The 21,964-nt window shown below is 36.1% G+C and overlaps 1 protein-coding gene across 3 annotated transcripts in view; it reads right to left on the bottom strand.

Moving 5' to 3' along the window:
• Positions 1-9,444: 9,444 nt before the first annotated feature.
• The window catches only part of brwd3.L (bromodomain and WD repeat domain containing 3 L homeolog), a 71,280-nt gene continuing 58,760 nt past the window's right edge, over positions 9,445-21,964 (bottom strand). For all 3 annotated transcript variants that reach the window (XM_018229951.2, XM_018229952.2, XM_041572778.1), the window contains exons 31-40: positions 21,439-21,559; positions 19,402-19,527; positions 19,226-19,304; positions 19,072-19,125; positions 18,170-18,310; positions 16,954-17,106; positions 16,113-16,318; positions 15,804-15,901; positions 14,694-14,843; positions 9,445-14,165 (exon numbers count right to left, since the gene is read on the bottom strand). In XM_018229951.2, the coding sequence (XP_018085440.1) occupies positions 13,441-14,165; positions 14,694-14,843; positions 15,804-15,901; positions 16,113-16,318; positions 16,954-17,106; positions 18,170-18,310; positions 19,072-19,125; positions 19,226-19,304; positions 19,402-19,527; positions 21,439-21,559 (1,853 nt within the window). In that variant the 3' untranslated portion in view covers positions 9,445-13,440. The remainder of the gene's footprint in view (positions 14,166-14,693; positions 14,844-15,803; positions 15,902-16,112; positions 16,319-16,953; positions 17,107-18,169; positions 18,311-19,071; positions 19,126-19,225; positions 19,305-19,401; positions 19,528-21,438; positions 21,560-21,964) is intronic.

Raw genomic sequence — 21,964 nt, 5'->3', positions numbered from 1 at the left:
GAGTATAAGCCGAGTATAAGCGTAGGGTGAGAAATGTAGCAGCTTCTGGTAAGTTTCAATCAAAAAATTTAGGGTTTCTGCTCCCATTGGAGGTGCTGGCGTCTCGTTTTTGGACGCAGACGACTATTCTTGGAGACTATTCTTGGATGCCAGCGACTATTCTTAGAGACTATTCTTGGACGCCGGCGACTATTCTTGGCGACTGTTTTTGCGCTTGACCCGAGTATGAGCCGAGGTAGAGTTTTTCAGCATATTTTGGGGGCTGAAAAACTCAGCTTATACTCAAGTATATACGGTACATACTATATTCTATACACAGGGTGGTCCTTTAGTAATAAAGTGCCCCAGGGCAGTATACAGATAGCTACCAATAAAATATGTGCATCATTACACCTGAAGTAAACTGATCAATGCTAATTGCTGTTTGTTGTTATGGGTTAAAACTTGTATATATGAATACCAATATAAACACCAGGTGGGTCAGTGGTAAGAACAAACATACATTCTGCATATTTAATATGCAGTGGGCAGCATGGCGGCTCAATGTTTAGCTTTTTTTACATTGGATTCCTGAATGGATTCTGAGATGGGTACTATCTGCAAAAAGGTTCTTCCTGGGTCTGCACTCCAAAATCATATAGGCAGGTTAATACAATTGCTACAATTGAAAACAACTGTAGTGTGATAGGGACCTTAGTTTATAAACCCCAGTCCAGTAAATGATGTACAATCTCTGAAATGGGCAGTGTTAAAAAAAAAAGATTATTATAAGGCAGAACGAATTCATTTTATACAGCAGAATTTTCTGATATCATTTAAGTAGTGATCAATAAAAATATATGAACGAGTACTGGCTCTTCCGAGCCCTACTAACCCCCCTCCCCAGTTCTGATTATTTTATGGTGCCCCTAGTCATCTACTACCAATAATAAAAAGGTAAAAACAAAAGGGAGTCTTGGTGGGTGCAGGATGGTTTGTTAAGGCCATTCATTTTCTGTTTCTGCTCCCAATTATTGGAATTTTTAAATATTTGAATAAAATATTGAATATTTTGTATTTGGCTAGTAGAGTCAAGATTACACTAGAACTGACATTTGGCATTTGCTAAGCATAAAGCCTTTATTGGTTGAAACTTGATACCTCTACTCGATAAGAACTCCAATGTATTATTTTATTTTGAGTGGATTTGCACACAAGGACAGCCAACCTGTTCCATGGTGGCATCACGAATTGTTCAGCAAATGAATGAAATAACTAGTGTGGCAGTGTAACAATAAAACTAACTTGAAATATTCAAAAAACCTTTAAAACCACCATTAATTTATCCTAGTAATATATTTACCGTAGTTTTGTCCTATTGTCCCTGAGGAAGGTCACATTGAGAGATGGAAACATTTTAGTAAAGATGTCCTGAAAGTGCAGTATTTCTTTACTTAACGTTGCAAATGGTGTCATGTGAAGCACCAGTCAGTTATTCCAATAATATCCAAATAACATAGCACAAGTCAGTTGTGGTTCTCCTGTGCAGGTTGGTTACAAAGGAGCATGACTGGATGCAGCTTTGCACACTCTATTTCCCATCATGACCTGGTATTCTTGTTCTAAAAGAGATAATCAAATAGGTTGCAGTTCATTTAAAAATAACCAGTGCAGGAGAAACAAACTGGTTCAAGCAGGCAAAACTATTTGGAAATATGTAACTAAGCTGATTTTATCCACATGCTGCTGAAATTAGTAGCATGGCCAATACATTTTCCATAAACACAGCAAAGTTCTACAGCAAACAATCCATGAGGTCAGAAGTGACATCACTCCCAGGTTATTGCCTGGATACCGGCATGTGGGAGATTAGTTTAAAGTTCCTGTCAACATATCAGATGTAACGGGGAATGCTCAAAACAATTTGGTAGGATTAAGCAGCCACTGACAGACTGATGAAACTAAAGGCTGGAATGATTGTATTTTAATAGCCCAGGACAGGAAATCTATGTAAATCCGAGGTTTAGATTTACAGTAATGCATTGGTTCCAAGTAAATGGAAATTTCAATTAATACACAAATTGCATCCACAATTAAAACCGATTAGATCGCTTTGATGTTTTCTTCATGTACGTGGGAAAAGGAACTGTATCAACTTTCTATGGAAAGTTGCACATGTTTTAGTGATTTACTGAACTGCTGCAGGAATTAGAAAGAATGTCTGTTTTTAGGGTCATTAAATTGCTTCAGAACAGTTGGGTGCTGCTGATTGGTTGCAATAGATTAGACCTGTAGCGAACCTTTTTATGTCATAACCCCTGAGAATATATGATTTTCACCCAAAGTCAGTAATTACATTTGTTATCTTAACAGTCTATCATTCAGTTCGCTATCTGGCCCAGTAAGGTTCCCCCTGAACTAGATCTGAACTATTCAGGTCCAGTCTGGATAAAAACCAGGGCAGCTTTATGTGAAGAATATATTAATACAATGTATCCATTAGCGATGAGCAAAATTTTGTGTTTGTATGGATTTGGGGTAAATTTCCACATTTCGGCAATGGGAAATATTTTAGGGAAACTGTTGCAAAATTTCACGGACTATAGACCCCAATGTACCAAAATATATTCTGCGCCATAAAAGTCACTGCAGGAACAGTTGCCTCAAAAAAAAAAAAACGCTCATTAACTTTTATGGGGGTTATGTAATAAAAGGCACGAAGTCTGCCCAGGAGCAGTAAGCCATAGCAGCCAATCAGAAAGTAGAATTTACTGGTCACCTGTTTAAAAGCAAAGATCCTATTGGTTGCAATGGGTTACTGCTCCTGGGCAAACTTAGTGCCTTTTATTGCATATGGGTTTGTGTGTTTTGGGAGTTTTGCCATTTTACTAATTTTCCTCTGAAGCAAAACGGGACAGTGTCTTATTACTAATCATAATCCTAAGGATTGAATAAAACCTCATGCTTCATATGAATGCCTTACAAGGCAGGGAGAACATCCTACTTATTACATGTTCCAATTTTAACCATTTTCTTTTGGATCCTGTGGCATCCATTTACTATACTAAATAGGGATGCACCGAATCCAGGATTCGGCCTTTTTCAGCAAAATTCGGCCGAATCCTTCTGCACAGCCGAACCGAATCTGAATTTGCATATGCAAATTAGGGGCGGGAAGGGAAATTGCGTGACTCTCACAAAACAAGGAAGTAAAAAACTTTTCCCCTTCCCACCCCTAATTAGCATATGCAAATTAGGGTTCGGATTCGGTATTCGGCCGAATCTTTCTCAAAGGATTCGGGGGTTCGGCCGAATCCAAAATAGTGGATTCAGTGCAACCCTAATACTAAAACTTTCATTTATCTATTTTTTTTTATCAAAACAAAGTCGATCTACTTCCCATCTACGAATTTAACAAATTTATCAAAAAATCAGATAGAAAAAGTCGGTGTGAAAAACTTCTTTGAATTGACGCTCTGAAAACTCAACTGTCGCAAGTGATCACCACAAAAACTCAGCACAGATCACAATGACAAGAAAAATTTTCAGGGACATCCAGCTTAGGGGTATAAATAATAAATCTCTAAAAATGTGAGTTACCCCCTTTAAAAACTCAACCAGAAAAAAATTCAAGCTTTAATAAATAGGTCCTTAAGTATTGACCATCGGCTAGAAACGTCTATTTTCATTTAGTAAAATCTACTATTTTCTTTAAGTGCTTCTTAAAGGAGAATTCAACCCATAACTAAAAAAAAAAAAACTTTCCCCCTACCGTACGTAGTCCCACCTCACTACTCCCCCTCAGCCTAGCTACCCCCCCCCCCGGGGAAATGCCCCTAACCTTTTGCTAACCCTTTGGCGCAGATTCAGGGATCGCAGTTCACCACAGCCATCTTCCAGGTCTTTGGTAAATTGCACCAACTGCGCATGTGCCACTTCACCGGTCTCAGTCTCAGATTACCAGTTTGCGACAACTGCGCAAGCGCCGAAATGGACGGAAAGTGCCTAAGAGCCAGAAGAAGACACGAAGATCCGGAGGATGACTGTGGTGAACTGCGATCCCTGAATCTGCACCGAGAGGCATGTGAAAAGTTAAGGGGCATTTCCCTTACTTAGGCTGGGGGGGGGGAGGAGTGATTGGGGCCTACGTAGGGTAGGGTTTTTTTTTTAGTTACGGGTTGAATTCTCCTTTAAGGTGACCATACATTTCTACATTTTGCAGGGCAGCTTGGCTGATTTTGACCATGGTGTGGTGGCTGCCAATGGGTTGGTCCTTAGTAGTTAAAATGGCAATAGTCTGTTTAGGATTACCCAATGCCACAGACTGCTAGGAAAGTACATTTTTATGAAAATGGTTTATTCAGATGAAGCAGGGCTTTACACAAGTTGTTTTGTGCGAAATATTTTGAGAGAGACCTACATTGTTTGGTGGTATAGTTTTCCTCTAAGAGATTACAAACACGAGACAATTCAATGTTTATGTATTATGGAATACTATATATTTTTTTTATTATAATTGTCATATGCAAAAAAGGACTTGAAGGTTTGTGCTTTTCTGAAAAAATTGATTTGCAGGAACTTGCTCTTTTTTGGACATCAGAAGCGCATCATGCGCATGCACTATATACAACATGGCCGCTCACACAGGGAGCTTTGTCCCAGTGCATGTGTCCTAGCCCCGGTGGATAATATTTTTGCCCAACAGGTGCCCTTTAAATGATTTTTTAGGAGACATAAGGTGTGGATGAGTAAAGTGGGTAAAATGTCCTACACATCTCATACCTCAAAGAGCCTTCTTATCTCAATTTTTCACCACTAACCTCCACCAAGCTAGGGTCCCACCCCCACCAGGTTCACCACTGATGCAAAACAAAGATGGAAAAGGAACAGACGATCTGTAAGTTTCAAAGCACAGAAAAACAAGCTGTAGCTGCTATAGTTACCATAACATGTTCAGTTCAGAAGCTATTTTGTTTGAACAATGTTCACATTTATATTTGTAGAATACATACCTATAAAAAAAAAAAAAAAAATTGTTCACAGAATGGCGTATACAGAGACATGACGTGCTTTCAACAGATTTTCTTTTTATTTAAAGTGAATATGAAGACTGTTTCCAAGGTTAACAAGTGATTTAGAAACCAAACTAGAATATTCATTTAAACAATGGAAATAAACATACAGAATAAGCAGAGAGCTGTATAAAAAAAAAAAAAAAATGAAGTTCTATCAAATAAATATTAAAATAATATTCACACAGCATGTAGCAGATAGAATAAATTATCCCATTTCAAGGAACGAGTCACGTGGGTTAGATCGCAAACAGTATAACAAAAGCTGGCATAGATAAATGGATAAGAGAATGGAAACTCAAGACATATCTAGGTAGCAAATGTTTATTAGGGCAGCAAACAGATCAAATCCCACCCCTCTATTCTACAGGTGACATTTTACCTACTCACATACAAAACATTAGCAGTGCCTTCTTTGATCCTCACAGTATTACAAGATTTAAATCTAAAGGTACATGGTCCGATCAGTTTTAAAATATGAATCTACTGTATAAGGAGCTTATCTCCATGAAATATAAAAAAGTTAAATTTTTGAACGGAAACATTTATTCCTTGCATATTTGCATTCATATTGAAAAGCAGAAAATAACATACATGTAGCATGTGCTTATTCACAGGCTTCAGACAAACAATAATAATTCATAGATGCCTCTGTTGAGGTTGGCATTTTGGGCGTGGTCCCAGGCAGCTATACTAAGCATGGTCCTAGACCGCAGAAAGGGACCGTTGTGGAGTGGCTTAAAATGATGGCACAGGACTGATTCTACAGGCTGACGCATTTTCAGCAAAGAGGAGCAGACCAAAGATCCAAGGTTAATAATCGTAATCGAGGCGTCAGACAAGCCCGGCACTCCTTGGCGATATTCACTTCCATTGTCCTTTGTGCAAATGTGCAACAATGCCTAACTTTTTGTAAGTAGAAATGCAAATATACAAAGAATACACCTCTCCCACTTAACGGTCACATTATGGTAAAATGAACACAATTTAAGACACATTAAAGACACACTTTCTTAAAACCTTGGGTTTTTGACGATATAGTTTCCCATGTTTGGTTAACTAAAAGATTCCATTTTTTGATTATCAAAGTAATTTCTTAAAAAATGTTTGCACAAACACATTCTAATCACGTTTTTTTTTTTTGAGGTTTATTAAGCAATTTGAACAAGAAAAAAAATATACCTATATATATATATTATTAAATCCATAGCGTCTTTTCGACTATTCCTATTAGATCCTCCGAATGCATGGATGGCTCCGACAAGGGACACAATGCGCTTCTGGAAGATTAGAAGAGGAAACCACAGGACAGTGTGAACCTAATTTACTTGTGTTGATACAACTTTGGCACATGCAGGGAAAACCTTGGATACAGAATCTTTTGGCATAAGGCCACCTTGGGAAGAGCATGTGATAACAAGCACCATATTTATTAACTGTCTGCCCAACAGCTTAGCACCGAATCACCAGTGTTTGATTTTCCCAAACCCACTGTATTTACATTAAAAAAAAACCCATCTGTACACAGCAGAATCTCTGTGCACGAGTTAATTTTTTTTTTGCTCTTCCAAAAATTCAGCAGTCACATCAAAATTCTATCATTAATGCTTCTTAAACAGATAATATTTTACATTAATTGTCCAGCAAGTAAAAGAAAGATCAATTTTTAGAGCTAATCGCTTTGACATTTATTAAAAATAAGCTATTCAATTACTTGATTGACATAAAAACAAAGCAAAAACACTCGGGTTAGATTTTTTTTTTTTCCTTACTTTATTTAAAAGTCTTATATTTAAAAAAAAAAAAAAAATACATGAAAGCAAATAGAGCAAAACAAATCTAGAAAAACGTTTTTTTTGTTTTTTTTTTACAAATGTACATTTTTACAAAAAAAACCTACAGCTCGTTGCATATAAATACTACATTTGGTTTGCCATGTTACCACGGCAATAAAAAAAATCCCTGAATTATTTAAGAAGACCTGAGACATCAGACGTTCAGTAAAAACTTGACAAAGCATCTTAATAAAACTTTATGCATAAGTCCAACCCATGTGATGAGGCCATTTAATGCATTTGTGGTCGAGGAATGAATTTGTACAATGTGGCACAACCATCAAACCATAAGCAGAAATACTTGGCAATCTCAAAAAATCCTAAAACCTAATTCATCTATAAACCTAGTTGATAAAGCACCAAAGATTGTAACCCCCCATGCATTGTGAGCTTATAAACAGATTTTCAAGATGGCAGTCTCTGGATATTACTCTTAATTGGTCACTGTAGGTATTACGTTTGTGCATGGCATGGCAGAATCATCATGAATGTACTTGCTCTACCAGTCATGGCAAGTGTAGAGAGAAGCCATATATTGCACCTGTATGTTTTCACATGGCGTTGAAACGCTTTAAAGCTCATTTTAATATAGCCAAATAAACATTAAATAGCAACATGAGGGTGAAGATGCTATGAATCAAGATGAAAATGCATACAAGAAAACAAACGGTGAGAAAGTTATTTTTAATCAGAAAACCTGCTCATATAATTCATACAAACTTCCTTGGCCCAATCATAAGCATGTATTTAGAAGGGGATCCGTCACCCAAAAAAATTATTCCAAATCCTATTTTATCATGTTAGTCAATCAAAATGAACTTTAATTACACTGTATACATTATTTAAATCTTGTTTCCATCAGTCTGGAAACTCATAATTATAGCAAGCAGGCAGGAGCCATATTGTGGACACTGTTATTAAGACAAGCCTTCCATCATCTCACAATCTTGTTTGTGCACCTGATGTCCATCATCATCCATTGGCTACACAATTAAATTGTTGAGAACAGGGGGGGATGTGGGGAGAGCAGTGACACCTAGGAAGTGCTGAATGGAAAGTGAAAGTAATTGTCTGCTCCACCTCTATGCCTAAAGCATAGAGGAGGGGCAGGCAATATTTGATTGACAGCTGAGATTTTTAAATGAGCTTACAGCAGCTATGGATGCTTTAATAAAAAAAAGAATTTGGATTTCATGTTTAATTTGAAAAGGACATTTATTATACAGCTTTTTATGTCTGGGTGACAGGTCCACTTTAAGGTCCATACGTTTCATCATAGACAACAAAACTAACCAGAGACCCTACAGCTGTTGAACTACAATATCAACAACCTTTAGCCAACTGGCTCAAGGGAGACATAGTTCAGTTAAGGGGTGGGGGCACAGGCAGGGAAGTTTTAGCTAAAGGAACAGGTTGTTTCGGCAATGAAGCCAAAGGATGAGTACAATAATCAAAACCATTTTGCAATTTCAAAGGATCTCACAAACAAGGAGATATCAAGAGAGGACTCGGTCATACTGCAGTCTGTGGGATACAAAAGCCTTTAGTGGAACAAAATGAGTTGTTTGAAAGAAATCCATCAGATTCAAATAGTAATAATGATATATTTGACATTGATTTCTTCAAATTAACACGAGGCAATGCTACATATAAGTGACACCAACATTAAATATTATGTTCCAGAGATGAGCAACATCACATATGTTTAAATTAAAAAAAAAAAAATCTATAATATGATATTAATCATATTATATAGTTTCCTTTGGCCCTATACACAATGAAAATTTTGGTGGGGAATAAACTTGAAAATTACAGCACAGAACAATGAACAGTTACTGATCAGATGGCATTAAGGCAGCTACAAAAGGAGCAAAGAAACGTATACTATAACTTTACTAATATGTTAGATTATTGACATTTCTAAAACCTATTTATCCCTTTCAGAAGTCAAGCTGGAGAATATGTTGTAAGTTGAATACGTAAGTGAAGCTAAAAACAAATGTAAGGTCTCTGTAGAGGCGACCAATGGATTTATGATTTCACATCTTTTTTAATAGCATTTGCATCTGCACTAGTGGAGAACTTTCACAATGGGTCCAAGATGACTAAGGTAGATGTGGTTTACAACTCCAGGCCCCTGAATTGGTTTTATACCAGTGTCAGACCTATCTTGGGCCCCATAGGAAAAACTAAGCCTAGAGCCCACTCACACATCAAATATAGATAACTGTAAATATTATGTGTGATACATAGGCCTATGGTGAAAATGCCAGTCATAGCCTGGTAACCACTTTATGATACATTGTACATAGCACCAGGAGATCATATCATAAAATTATTGTAGCCATAAAATGAATGTATTGCTGAATGTTCAATAACAAGCATTTCTTATGTCTGTATTTCAGTGTCTTTAAGGGGAAACAAACCTTTTTTGAATTCTGACTTTCAAAATATTGCAGTGGTTGGTAATAAATTTGCTAATGCAAGAATCTCTAGTTGTAAATATACATTACCCCAATGCTGACAATTTATTGTCGGGAGATGCACATGAAGTTTTGCTATAAAAGTAACATTAACAAAATCTATTCCCTACAAGTTAGGTTTTAATTGACGTGTACATTTTGCTGTCTATGATAACGAGCCTTTTTGAATCATTCTGTATGCAATACCTTGTTACAAAAGAGAAAGCAGAAAAATACACACTCTGCAGTACAGTAGGTGCTGCTTCCACTGTATCATTTGCCTGTTGAAAGCATTATATTGATATGAAGAATGCTTTATTAACATGACAAGCTATGACATCATATAGCACCATATATTTGTGTTAATTCCTAATTCAAAAAAATTCAATTGCCAAATTAGAAGCAGCTCTAAATAAGGCATCTTCTGGGGGAATGTGGAACGGTACTTGCTTAGAGTGCATTATGTAAATATTGTTTTACTGGCAATAGAAGGTACTGTAATAATAATTGCTGCACCAATGCTTTGGAACAATAAAGAATACATTTTTTTTCAAGGGCACTTGGCAGTTTCAATTTTAGTAAAATTAACTATGATAAAGGTACAGTGGAATTCTATTTGTATTTGCAAGACAGAAAGTTGGTTACAATACCGCTAGCTGGTCTTTACTAAGCTAGCAGCGATAGTCCAGCAAAGTTAGGGTATAGCAGAAGGAAACATCAGCACAAAAACTGCATTCAAGAGCTTTGCTACAGTATTACAAGTTAAGGAACCAACTTGTGTGTAGAGAATTCTTAAAAACTGATTACTAGTAGATGTTCCGGGCCTGGACTGTAAATACTGACAAGTTCCAGAGAAAACGACAGTTGCTATTTAGTTGGCCTGTGGGGGGCCCATTTTATCCCTCTTGACAGAGAGAGAAATATGAAACACCCCCTGCCCTGCCTGCAAGCTTAGGTGGACCTAACTTTCTATCAACTATTACATCAGAAATGCAGTGATTGGCACTTTGCTTTTCCAACCCATACAAGTACCCTTGCAAGCAACTGCCATGCAAGTACACCTTGATTCGAGCGATTAATCGCCTGGGTGACAAAATGCTTGTGTGCAATTGCACAGATTGCCTTGAAAGGTGTCAAAGATTAAGTTGCATTTTAATTTGGCAATAATTAAAAAACAGATTAAAATTTACAAAACGGTGTTATGATTGTTTATTAATGTATTAGGATCTAGAAGTCTTGCAGTCAAACTGCATGCAATTAAATAACAGTGGTTTGGTACAATTGATTAACCAGGCTATCTGAAGCCAATGACCTAACCTAGCCAAGTTCCTCAAAAATTCACAAGAGATGAAGGAGAAGGGAAGCCCTTTAAAAATGGAATATCTGAATGAATGCAATAAGCACCAAATGCTGCTGGTAATTCATCTGTGCACCAAAGAGAGAAGAATGAAGTGTATGTACAAACGTCTAGTTTGGAATACTAAAATAGGCTACACAAATCAGGCCATTCTGCATATCTGAACACAAAAGGGGTTAATGATGCTGTACCCCCAGAATGCTCACTTGACTCATGCAATGTACCACAATATAAAATCCATGTTTTACTGCTCCAGTTTCATAAAATACTGCTATAAGATTCATTTAAGGTTTACTTTTAATTTCTACTGCTTATACTGCCCCTATGCTACACACTCTGATAACTTAAGCCTAGGCTAGAAGTCACACAATTACCCTGCAAGACGCATCATTAAAAGGATACTGGCAAGTCTGTGTTTTTAAAGGAATGTGTCAGTATACGTTTAATAACATTCTTGGCCCTTAAATATATATATTTTTTTTAACTAAAACCTTATCAACTCCAGCCCTTGTGTTACTTACTGTGTTTTGGAAGAAGACCTTTCTTAAGCCATGGTTGCAGTAGCAACAATGTCAGGTTTGGGGGGTAGGACAAAGCTCCAACAAGCACTGTTTACATCAATGATTCAGACCACTGGTTCTTTCATAAATTCCCCAAACACTGTCATTGATGCAGCAGTAGCAGCTATGGTTGAATTAATGCTGAAGTTTTACACAAGTAGATCCAAACTTGCAAATAAAATACAGACCACATATAGTATATGAAGCAATCTGAACTATAAAACAAATCCAAACGGTCATTTAAATGTGGGAAAATATTAAATTACTTGCAAAATTCCTGCTTTACTAAAGATGATCATTTCCAGTCAATTGCATACTTCCTACTTTTGTTTTCTTTATGGCATAGCGCCCTCTCCCTCCAGATGTAATAAGGTCCAGTTTAAAAGATTGCAAGATACAGGGGACAAGCTTAAATGGATATTATTAGAAGGGGCGGGAGTGAGCCCAAACGTAAACATGGAAGACCATAATAGTCCAATATAAACAATTATGTGACTACAATTATAAAATACCAATGTCTTTGAAAGTAAAAAGGTTTTCAAAGCTTCCCTTTATGGCTAACTTTACACCTCTGCCATGAAATAAATAATATTTACATATGCTAGCTGGAAAAATAAGTGACACCTTTTTTTCTTCTAGGTCTGTGGAGTGTTTTGTTGCTTGCATCAAATAACTGAAAGTGGGGGAAAAATAGACAATGCAACAATTTCAAGCAGATTTGTCTGGACAACACTTAAAATAGAAAGAAAAAACCTGAACAATGTGGGAATTTATAGCATAAATCCTTAAATTAAAATATACAACCTACTAACAAAGCAATTTTATAGTGCCTAAAGACAGCCATACATGGGCTCCCTTTTCAGATGATATTATTGTATGGCTAGGCTTTACTGCTTAGCTGTGATAGTGTTTTCATTTTTTTTTTTTAAAAAAAAAAACAAAACAAATAAGCATTTATATAGTAATGAGTTAAGTTTAGTAAGGCAACAACAGACAATGTGTAATACTACATTCAATATTCAGGAATTAATGAATCTTATCTTGCTTCATTATCAATAAGAATATAGCATTCTTCTAATCTGTTGCTGCAATTATGCAAAAATGTAAAACAAATACTCAACCCATTCTTAAGACACCTTCATTAAGCCATAATAGATGGAATAGATTCTTCAGTGTTTAATGAGATGGGATAGGCTCCTCAGCAGCACATAAAAAAAAAAAAAAATTAAAATTGGGCACCAGCTTGCCTCACCTTGTTCAATTTGAAAAAAAAAAAAATGGGATAAATGTAAAAATAGGAAAACACAATGGTTTCCTCTTTTGCAAAAGTATTGCTTCATGGTAGAATCACTAAACAAGCTTACCCATGATTTGTTGCTATGGAACAATGGGAGCTAAATTCTAGCCATTATTTTTGAAGTAACAGTCAATTGTTTAAATGTTCGAATGCCAACAGATATGAATTTCTGTTGAAGTTACCAAGTGCAGATTTGTCACGTAATATTTCGTAATGCAGATTTTATCACACAACATGAGAACACTAACTCTTACCATTCATATTTACAAAGGCACGAACACGATATTACTTCTACACAGAAAAAGAAAAAGAAACCACTATGAAGTGGATAATACATATGTTGTTCAGAGTAACTCAGGAGATAAGCATTTGGCATCAGAAGATTACTATAATGGAGCTCCACAGAAAGGTTTATAAACTGTAAACATTTTCTAGCTGCCCTCAGGGTTGGTATCTTGTGCAAAAAATATTTTGTTTTTAAGCGTTAAGTCACAAAACATTTAAAAATCTCTGTAAAAAGGTGCAAATCACACACACGCAAAAGCTAGAATTAGGATTTAAAAGAAAAAAAAAAAGGGGGGAGATAAACATTTCATGCCACTCTTACAGAATCAAAAGTTGCACCCTTAAAAATGTAGTGTTGGATTTTTTGTGGCTTAAGACCTAATAAATAAGGCTGGCCTTAATATGCGACTGATTTACACATACACAATTGCATGAAAAAGCACCACCGGAAATATTTAACAGGCCGACAATTATTCTCCCCGGAATTTGTTCTGATAGAATCCCTGCAGTAGAAGACCCCTCTGTGTACATTTTAAAATAAAATCTATTTGTATATATATACTTTTTTTTTTTTTTAAAGTTGCCAGAACGATTCACCCATTCCATCCCATAAGATGACTCACTCTGGCCTTTTCGGTCATTTTTCTGACTCTTCCAGACCTGGATGTTCCTAGGTTTAAGGGATCATCCAACTGCCCCAAACCATCCTGCTCATTATCAGACTCCTCATCATTATATAACACAGTTCTTTTGCCCTGGTTCCTTGTGTTTATCCTAGGTTTTTTTCTTTGTTGCTCTACAAAATCACTTTCTTCATCATCCACATTGTCACCATCTTCATCATCTGTCACTTGTGCACGTTTTAATGCTGGTGTCCTTGAAGGTTCTTTTTTCCATGTTCCCCTTCCTCTGCCTCGACCCCTGCCTTTTCTGATTTCTTCATCTACACCACGATTATAACCTTTTGCCCGTCCTCTTCCTCTGCCCCTTCCTCGACCCCTTCCTCTCTTTTTAGCCTCTCCAGATTTACTCAGTTTTCTCTTAACCCTGGTACGGGCCTCTTTGCTATAATCATGGTCGCCATCTTTATAATCCTGATCGGACCCAGAATCAGAACTGCTCTCAGATTCAGTTTCGCTCTTTGAACTTGATTCAGAGTCTCTGCTTCCACAGGAAGATGCTGGACCTTTAACAGGCTTTTCTTCCATTTGTTCTCCATCATCTGGACTTTCATCCTCTGAAGAACTTAGCAACTTTCTCTTCATTTTTGGTGTGTGTCCTCCATCGCCATTTGTTAGAGGGCCATTTGTGTGTTCCTCTAAAATAGTAACATTTATTAAAAATTAGTCAGGAGACTGCATTAGAGAAATTACTTCAGTAAAGTATAGTTTTAATAGAAACTTCTCCAAAACCTAAATAATAGGAAGTGATGAGAAGGATTATGGGTAACAAACAAACAATAGTTGCTCCAGAGCAATGTACATTTTTATTCAGTGTTGAGGTAAAGTTTTGGCACAAACAAGGAAAGTCCTGTAACAAGACTTAAGCACATTCAAAGTGAAACTTGGATAAACCTTGAATAATTGAATGTATCTAGTTCCTAACAGTCATTTAAATGATATCACACTAGAAATGCTGCAGTGTGACATGACCAATTGCAGCCAGGTAGGTTTTTCTAATGTATAAGCTCATACACATTTCAGGCTTACGAGCATGCATGTAAATAAAAACATGTGCTGCAGAAAACCAATAGTTAAGCTAGTATTGGAATAAGAAATTGTTGAGTTTATGAAATTGTGTCTTCTGCGATCTATGTAATTTATTATAGATGGCAAAAATAATTTACCTTTGACAGGAGAACATTTTGCCTTTGTAACATTCTCTTGTTCTTTGTGTGTTTCAGGGTTGTTGGGTTTACAACCTCCAGATGAAGATGGCTGTTGATCCATATCTTCAGAAAAAGGACTTCCATCAGGCTCCACAGCAGTGTCAGACACTAAAAATTAAACCATGATTAATTTTCTTCTCATGAAAAAAGGCACCACAGATAAAGTACAGGTATTTTCTATTGTACTGGCAAAATGTTTCTTATGTAAAAATGTCAGAATGAAGTATCTAGTTGACACCATCTGAGTTCCCTTTCCCACTGAATGTTGAGATGGTCTCTTTGCCCTTGAATGTATGCCTTATTCTAAAAGAGATGCGGACCTCAGTGTCATCTCCACAGAGTGGTTTTCAGTAAACTATAATGAATTCTTGTCATGAGTATATTCTGTACCCTGTTCAGGTCTGTGGGGCTGAAAGCTAATTTTTCGTACTGTAAAATATTGCACAGGGAGCCAAAAATGTAACGCTTATTAGTGGCACCAGTCATGGCGGCATTGAGTAACTACTTGGCACATTGTGGTACTAAGTAATAAGATTAAAGAGTTGTTCACCTTTAAATTTACAGTTAGTATGATGTAGAGAAGGATATTCTGAGACAATTTGCAATTGGTTTTCATTTTTTATTATTTGTGGTTTTTGAGTTATTTAGCTTTTTATTCAGCAGCTGTCCAGTTCCCATTTTCAGTAATCTGGTTGCTAGAGTCTAAATTACCCTAGCAACAATGCATTGATTGAATAATTAATAGGAGATGGTCTGAATAGAAAGATTAGTAATTAAGTGGCAATACCGATACATTTGTAGCTTTACAGAGCATTTGTTTTTTAAATGACCCCCTATTTGAAAGTTGGAAAGAATCGGAAGGAGGCAAATAATTTAGAAACTATGAAAAATAAATAATGAAGACCAATTGAAAAGTTGCTTCGAATTGGCTATTCTATAACATACTAAAAGTTAAATTAACTGTGAACCACCCCTTTAATTCACTACGTTATGCTTTCATATTTTCTTAGAGTACTAATCTTTAGGTAATGCAAATTAATTTTTCAGAGCAGTTTTATTGTTCCTTACTTTGAGAAGAAGACGAAGAGCTGCTTCTAGGAAGAGGATGTGGAGGATTCTGATTAAGTTTCTGCTGAAGCTTCATTTTCCTTGGTTTTGTGTCTGGGCTAAATGCAGCAAAAACAATGTGATACATTAGAACCCCATTTACCATAAGTAGCAGCATATATTAAAGATACGTACAATCAGAACAGACAATTTTAAAATACTAAGATTAACTCAAATAAAATGCACACCTTTATCCACCCACCTAATACACCAGTATTCAAACAACCAAAAAAACAATTATTTGCAAAAATGTTTTAGCTATTCCTTTACCTGGATTCTCTGCTAGAGGCTGAAGTAGAACTACTGCTGCTACTACTACTGCTACTACTACTACTGCTGCTGCTACTACTACTGATTCGCCTTCTGTATTTTCGCCTCGTCCTCTGTTGGAGTTGCATGGCTAGTTTGTAGTCAGAGATGATATCTTTTATGTGCGTTTCACATAGTGCAGACAGTCGAAGAGTCATACTGTAGATCTGAGAAAAGCCCAAATTGAACAAGCAATAATTAACAGAATGGAAAAACGCACATGTATTGGCATATACCACAAGCAATAAAGTTTGATTAAAAAAAATGTAATGGATAGGGCTGGTGCAGTCACTTTTTTTTTTTTTTTATTGTTTTTTACATGCAAATTACAATGCAACGTATTTTGAACCTTATAAACGTTATGATGTGGTAGTTCAGTTCCATAAACATAATAAGTCACATACATTTTTGTATCTTTTATAATAATTATTAATACCCAATGGTGTCATTATCTTTATAAGTATCATAAAAACCTGGTACAAGAACTACCCATTTTGTTAATGGTTGCTCTGTAAATTATGGGGTAGAACCAGGAAAGTGGGTTAGGGGGTCTAAAGGGTAATTACAGAGGAGTCTGTTGTGCAGTCACTTTTTAAAATGTATATTTCTTCATATCTTTCAAATTGAAGGAGGAATGATCCTTAATGCATTTCTAGTAAAAAATAAAAACCAAAAAAAAGTCTGTCTACCTAAGTTAAAACAAAAAACGACCTAATCGAAGCAAGAAAGATTCATCAAGCACAACTAAAAGTCCACCATTGCACTGAACATTCTCTGAAAGAATAAAATAGATGAAAATTACCCTAGATTTTTTGTTTGGAGTGTATGCCTTGGAGTTACTGAAGATAAGCCGAACATCTGCAGCAAATTCCAGTGGGTCACTATAATCTCCAGATGCCAACGTCGTTTTCACAGTGGTAAAATCCATTGGTGTTTCAATAATATCCTGATAATCCTAAAGAACCATTCATAATCATTATTTGCAATACTTTGGAATTATATAAAAAGTGGATTGTATGAAATCACTTTACACAATATGGAAGACTGAAATATTTTATTAAATATTTTTTAGTATAGCTGTGGCAGAAGGTAGGGCAGCAGAACTAGGGGTCTATTCATTAAGGTAGCTATTACCAAGTTTATAAAACCAGGTAATAACTTAACAAGCCTAGTTGTTTTATAGTTTTCTGGTTTACTAGTCTAGTGCCTCTGAAATAAGGAGTGATTTAATGGTTTACAACTTTTAGTAGAAAATGGAGTTAATCAATTAAACATTAGGTATCTCCGAAAACTGTACATCAGGTATAGATTTTAGGACTAGTATACAAGATCTAGTTTTCGGACTACCCCAAAAAAACTACAGGTTTAAAAGCCATATTAGCCTTTAAAAACTAGCTCAAAACGTTATTTTTCTTTATGCCATAAATCACATACTTTTTATGTGATACAAAAGGAAGTGATGAAAAACAGGATATTTGTATTATTTCACTAGTTTTAGCATGATTCAGGAGATTAAGAAAATATAATTTTTAAATTATTCATCATGAAAAATTAATTCGGCACTAGCATTAAAGTAATAAAATGGACTAAAAATTCTAGGCACTGGCCAAACTTTCCTTTGGAGTGGTATCTTTCCTATCTGGCACATGAACTGAATGGATGGATACTGTGAGTGGCCATACACATGAATGAACACCTCCCATTGGATACCGTATGAGTGACCATAAACGTGCATGGCCACTTTCCATTGCTACAATTGTTCGTACTGACAACAAACAGACTGGAACTGCAGGAAGATTTTTTTCTAAAATCTGACAAGCCCTGTTGACACGGTGCATCTGCAGATTAAATTTTCAAACAGGACAACTAACCTTCATTACTGACCAAATCAGAGTGTATGGACACCGCTTTGCCAGCTAGATAATGCACATGTGCTGTCTGCATTAAAAAAATTCAGAAACACACCAGGGTTTGTTTTACTATTCCAGTTACCAGTAGAAACCTACAGCTATACTTACAGGATATGAGACCTGATTGACTGGTTGCCTGAAGGGTTCAGAATCTTCCCGCTCATAGATTAAATCTAACATTTCTTTACATTGATCTTTCCAAGAGTCCGGATTGGAGCGAAGCAGATCTCTTTTAGTGCGACGGGTAAGCTAAGTAGGCAAGCAGTGAAAAAAAAAAAAAATTACAAATACAAACCTGAAAAAACAGTAGTGAGAAGTAGCAATTAGAAAACAAGCAGTGAAAATAGAGAGAAACATTCATTTTCTTTTTGGTTTTCTAGGTCTATTGCGGACTATTAAACAACATATTAAATTTAAGCCAGGAGAAAGGTACAATGGATTAACAAACCATGTATGTAATTGAAGGCTGGTCTTGCAACATCATTGGTAAAGAAGACTGCCACTCCATTCTATAAGATGATTACCCTTAAGGTGATCGTCTAAATAATACCGACATGTACAGATGAGCACTTAATGATAGAAGCTTTTATAAGGAAAATATTAATAAAAAGCACAGAAAAATCCCTAAGAGCATTTGATCAGGGAAACACAGAAGTGACTTCTAAGAAGGAGCCTGCTTTCATTAACCTACAGGGGGGGGACATGCCTTGTGACTGCTCTCTCAGTGAAACCACTCACATACTAGTATATGAGGTGGGCGGGAAGAGCTCTGGTATGTATGAAAAACTAATCTGCTTTCATCGCTGTCACAAACAATGTAAATCAGTAATAGTGAATAGCCTCTAGCATTTAACGTAAGCTGTATATATGATGCATCTTTTCACTGACATCAAGGACCAGTCAACTATAGGAAGCTATGTATGCTTGTGAGAAAGTATACAAGAAAGAATCAGGCCTTCACAAATAAAACGATCAGAAACAAAAGAATTCAACAGTATAATTTTACTCACAGCCCGTCCAGAAGATGTCCCTGGGGCATCCGATTCCACATCAACTGCTCCGCCCTAAACAAAGGAAGATAAAATAAAGTGTTGCTAATCTAGGGACTGTTTAATAAAGATAACCCTAAACATTTAAAGTTAGATCAAGCTATATATAACATACCTCCTCTTCTTCTGTATTGCCAGTGTCTTCAGTCTTTACCTGATTGTAGATCTCCAATATATCAGTACAATTATCGTCCCTATTTAGTTCAGCATAATCAAGAACACAAAACAACATATTTAAAGCATAATTTTAACAAAAATTTGCACAAAAACAAAATATGTAAAGACTCTTACCCAATATAACGTAACAGCACATCTGTCACAATTTTGGCAGTCTTAACAATTGGAGTGTCCGGCTCATTGAATGTTCTTGCATTGTGTTCAATATACCGGACTTCCCATATTAAGGCAGACAGCCTCCTAAATATTAAAGATATGTTGCATCAGTGAATTGTGCTTACGTAAGATATAGAGAGATCTCCAATGCAGGGGACCCAGAAATATAATACAAAAACCAACACAGAGTTTATGTTTGCAGTTAATACATTTCATTGGTTTGAAAGGGATTGCTTTGTCTCAAAAACGTCAGATGTTTTGTGCGATTAGCTCATTTTAACATATTTTATGCCAAACTAAAAGGGATATTGTGCTTATACCTACAGCTATCAGCCTAACTTAGTACACTAAAAATACGTATTATATATATAAAACCCTATGTCTTGTTAAGGAAGGCCAGTGTCCCACAGAGGATTTATACCATCACTTCAGCATACAAGAAAAATCAACTAGGGTCAAGGCGACATATAGAAAATAACTTAATAAACAAGGTTACAGCTTCCTGCTTTCAGAGGGCCATACGGTAATTAAAAACGGCGTAGCTCTCTTGATAATACAACCTGGAAACCATTTGCCACGATCACCTCATTCTGCTATATTAATGTACTTAAAGGAATGGTAGAATGGCTCTTTCTAAGCAATTTATAAACTGGCCTTCTTCCCCACCCTTTTCTTTTAGTTTCTGAATTATTTTTCTTCTAATTCTAACTCTTTCCAGCTTTCACATGGGGGTCATTAACTCAAACTAAATGTATTAGGCTTAAAATTTCTACTTTTTATTACTCCTTTTTCTTTTCAGGCCCTCTGCTATTCATATTGCAGTCTCTTGTTTAAATCAGTTCATGGTGGCCAGGGTAATATCTCAAAAACCGCAAATATTGAAAAAGATTATAGACATATAGAAGCCATGAAGGTAGTTGTCTTTAGGGCCAATATTAGAGTGCATCAAGGTTTTGCAGATATTCTCACTGTAGTTAGAGCATGAGGCATTAATCAGCTATTTAAGAACAATTAGGGAGTAGGTAGATCTGCAACCATCTCATGCATACATGAGCCTGGATTGCTGAACTCTCCGAAAATCCCCCTTGATATGACTATGTAAATCACAGGTGAATTGTAAGTGTAGCAATATCTGGAGGGGGAAGACCGTGCTTTTGATCACAAGAGCTTCTAAAGTAAGATGAAATGGAAACCTTCTAAATCACATGAGGGATTTGATTATAGAACCAATGAACTTAATGTAGATTTGGTTACATGAATGACAAAAATGAAGTGTTAACTACCATACTTAAAATGGGTGTGGTAATGGGATGGGGTTAACTGGGATCTGTATACAATTGCTCTTCATATTGACTGTTTTTAGAAATATTGATCAAATAAACATTCAGCCCTACAGTGACTCACTTGATCATCTTGTGCTTATCATAGATATACTATGGGCAGCAAGGGCCTCTAGCTATTAGAAGAATTTAATAAGTAGCAATGATTCAGATACAATTTAAAAGATTTGAACTGAATAATGCAAATGAGATGTTGTATATGTCAAAAAAATGATCAAAAAAAAAAATCAGCCTCTCAAGTGTTGCTAAACTAGAACTTCCAACAGCATTTGAACCCTGATGTAGAAGAAAGGGCCCTTTAACCTTACATACTGCCTGTTGTTGCATATCTGCCTTCAAAAAAATCCCTAGAACCCTACCTGTTAAATGCTGCAAAGTGTTTCCTTTACACTGGAAAACACAATATGTACCAACGATAAAGGACTAGCTCTCAAAAATAGGAGCTTTTAGTTTGAGGAACTATCCGCATTTTTGATGTTCATGTCATAACAAATTTTTAATTAAAGTTATAATTGGAATAAAAAAACAAAAAACGGGGGACTCTTTGTAGAAACGCATGATTAAATAAAAAGAGGTGATCTTATGTAGATAGTAAAGGATAATAAATCACAAGACTGCAATAATATACATTTATTTTGATTTGACCTTTGCCTACCTATAGTAGTGGCTCTCCAGTCTCTTCCTTATGGTGCTTAGATCTGTTGGATATGCCACTACAGTGCAGTATAAGGGGTAGGCACTGAGATCCACAGGAGCACTGAATGGGCTGGCAAAATCTGCAAATAACATTGTACATTTAAAGCCATTTACTACAAGCAATACATGCAGATTTTCTACAGACATCCAGAGACACTTATACAGCTTGGTTTACTAGTAGTTATGTGTGACCTCAAAAATCAGTAGCACCAGTTGCCCAAAATTATTGCAATGGAAAACATACAAGGCTATGTGAAATCTTAGAAAGAAATTGCTTTGTGCTGGGTATTAGTTGCCAACAAAGATATAGGACCTGTGGTCACATTAAAGTTTGGTTAGAGGGAAATCTACTAAAGAGTTAAAGGAATTGTTCAGTGTAAAAATAAAAACTGGGTAAATAGATAGGCTGTGCAAAATAAAAAATGTTTCTAATATAGTTAGTTAGCCAAAAATGCAATGTATAAAGGCTGGAGTGATTTGATGTA

This window comes from Xenopus laevis, chromosome 8L (genome assembly GCF_017654675.1).
Source record: "Xenopus laevis strain J_2021 chromosome 8L, Xenopus_laevis_v10.1, whole genome shotgun sequence".
Taxonomy (NCBI): domain Eukaryota; kingdom Metazoa; phylum Chordata; class Amphibia; order Anura; family Pipidae; genus Xenopus; species Xenopus laevis.
Note: the sequence above shows the minus strand (reverse complement) of the source record. Positions and strands in the feature narration are given on the sequence as shown.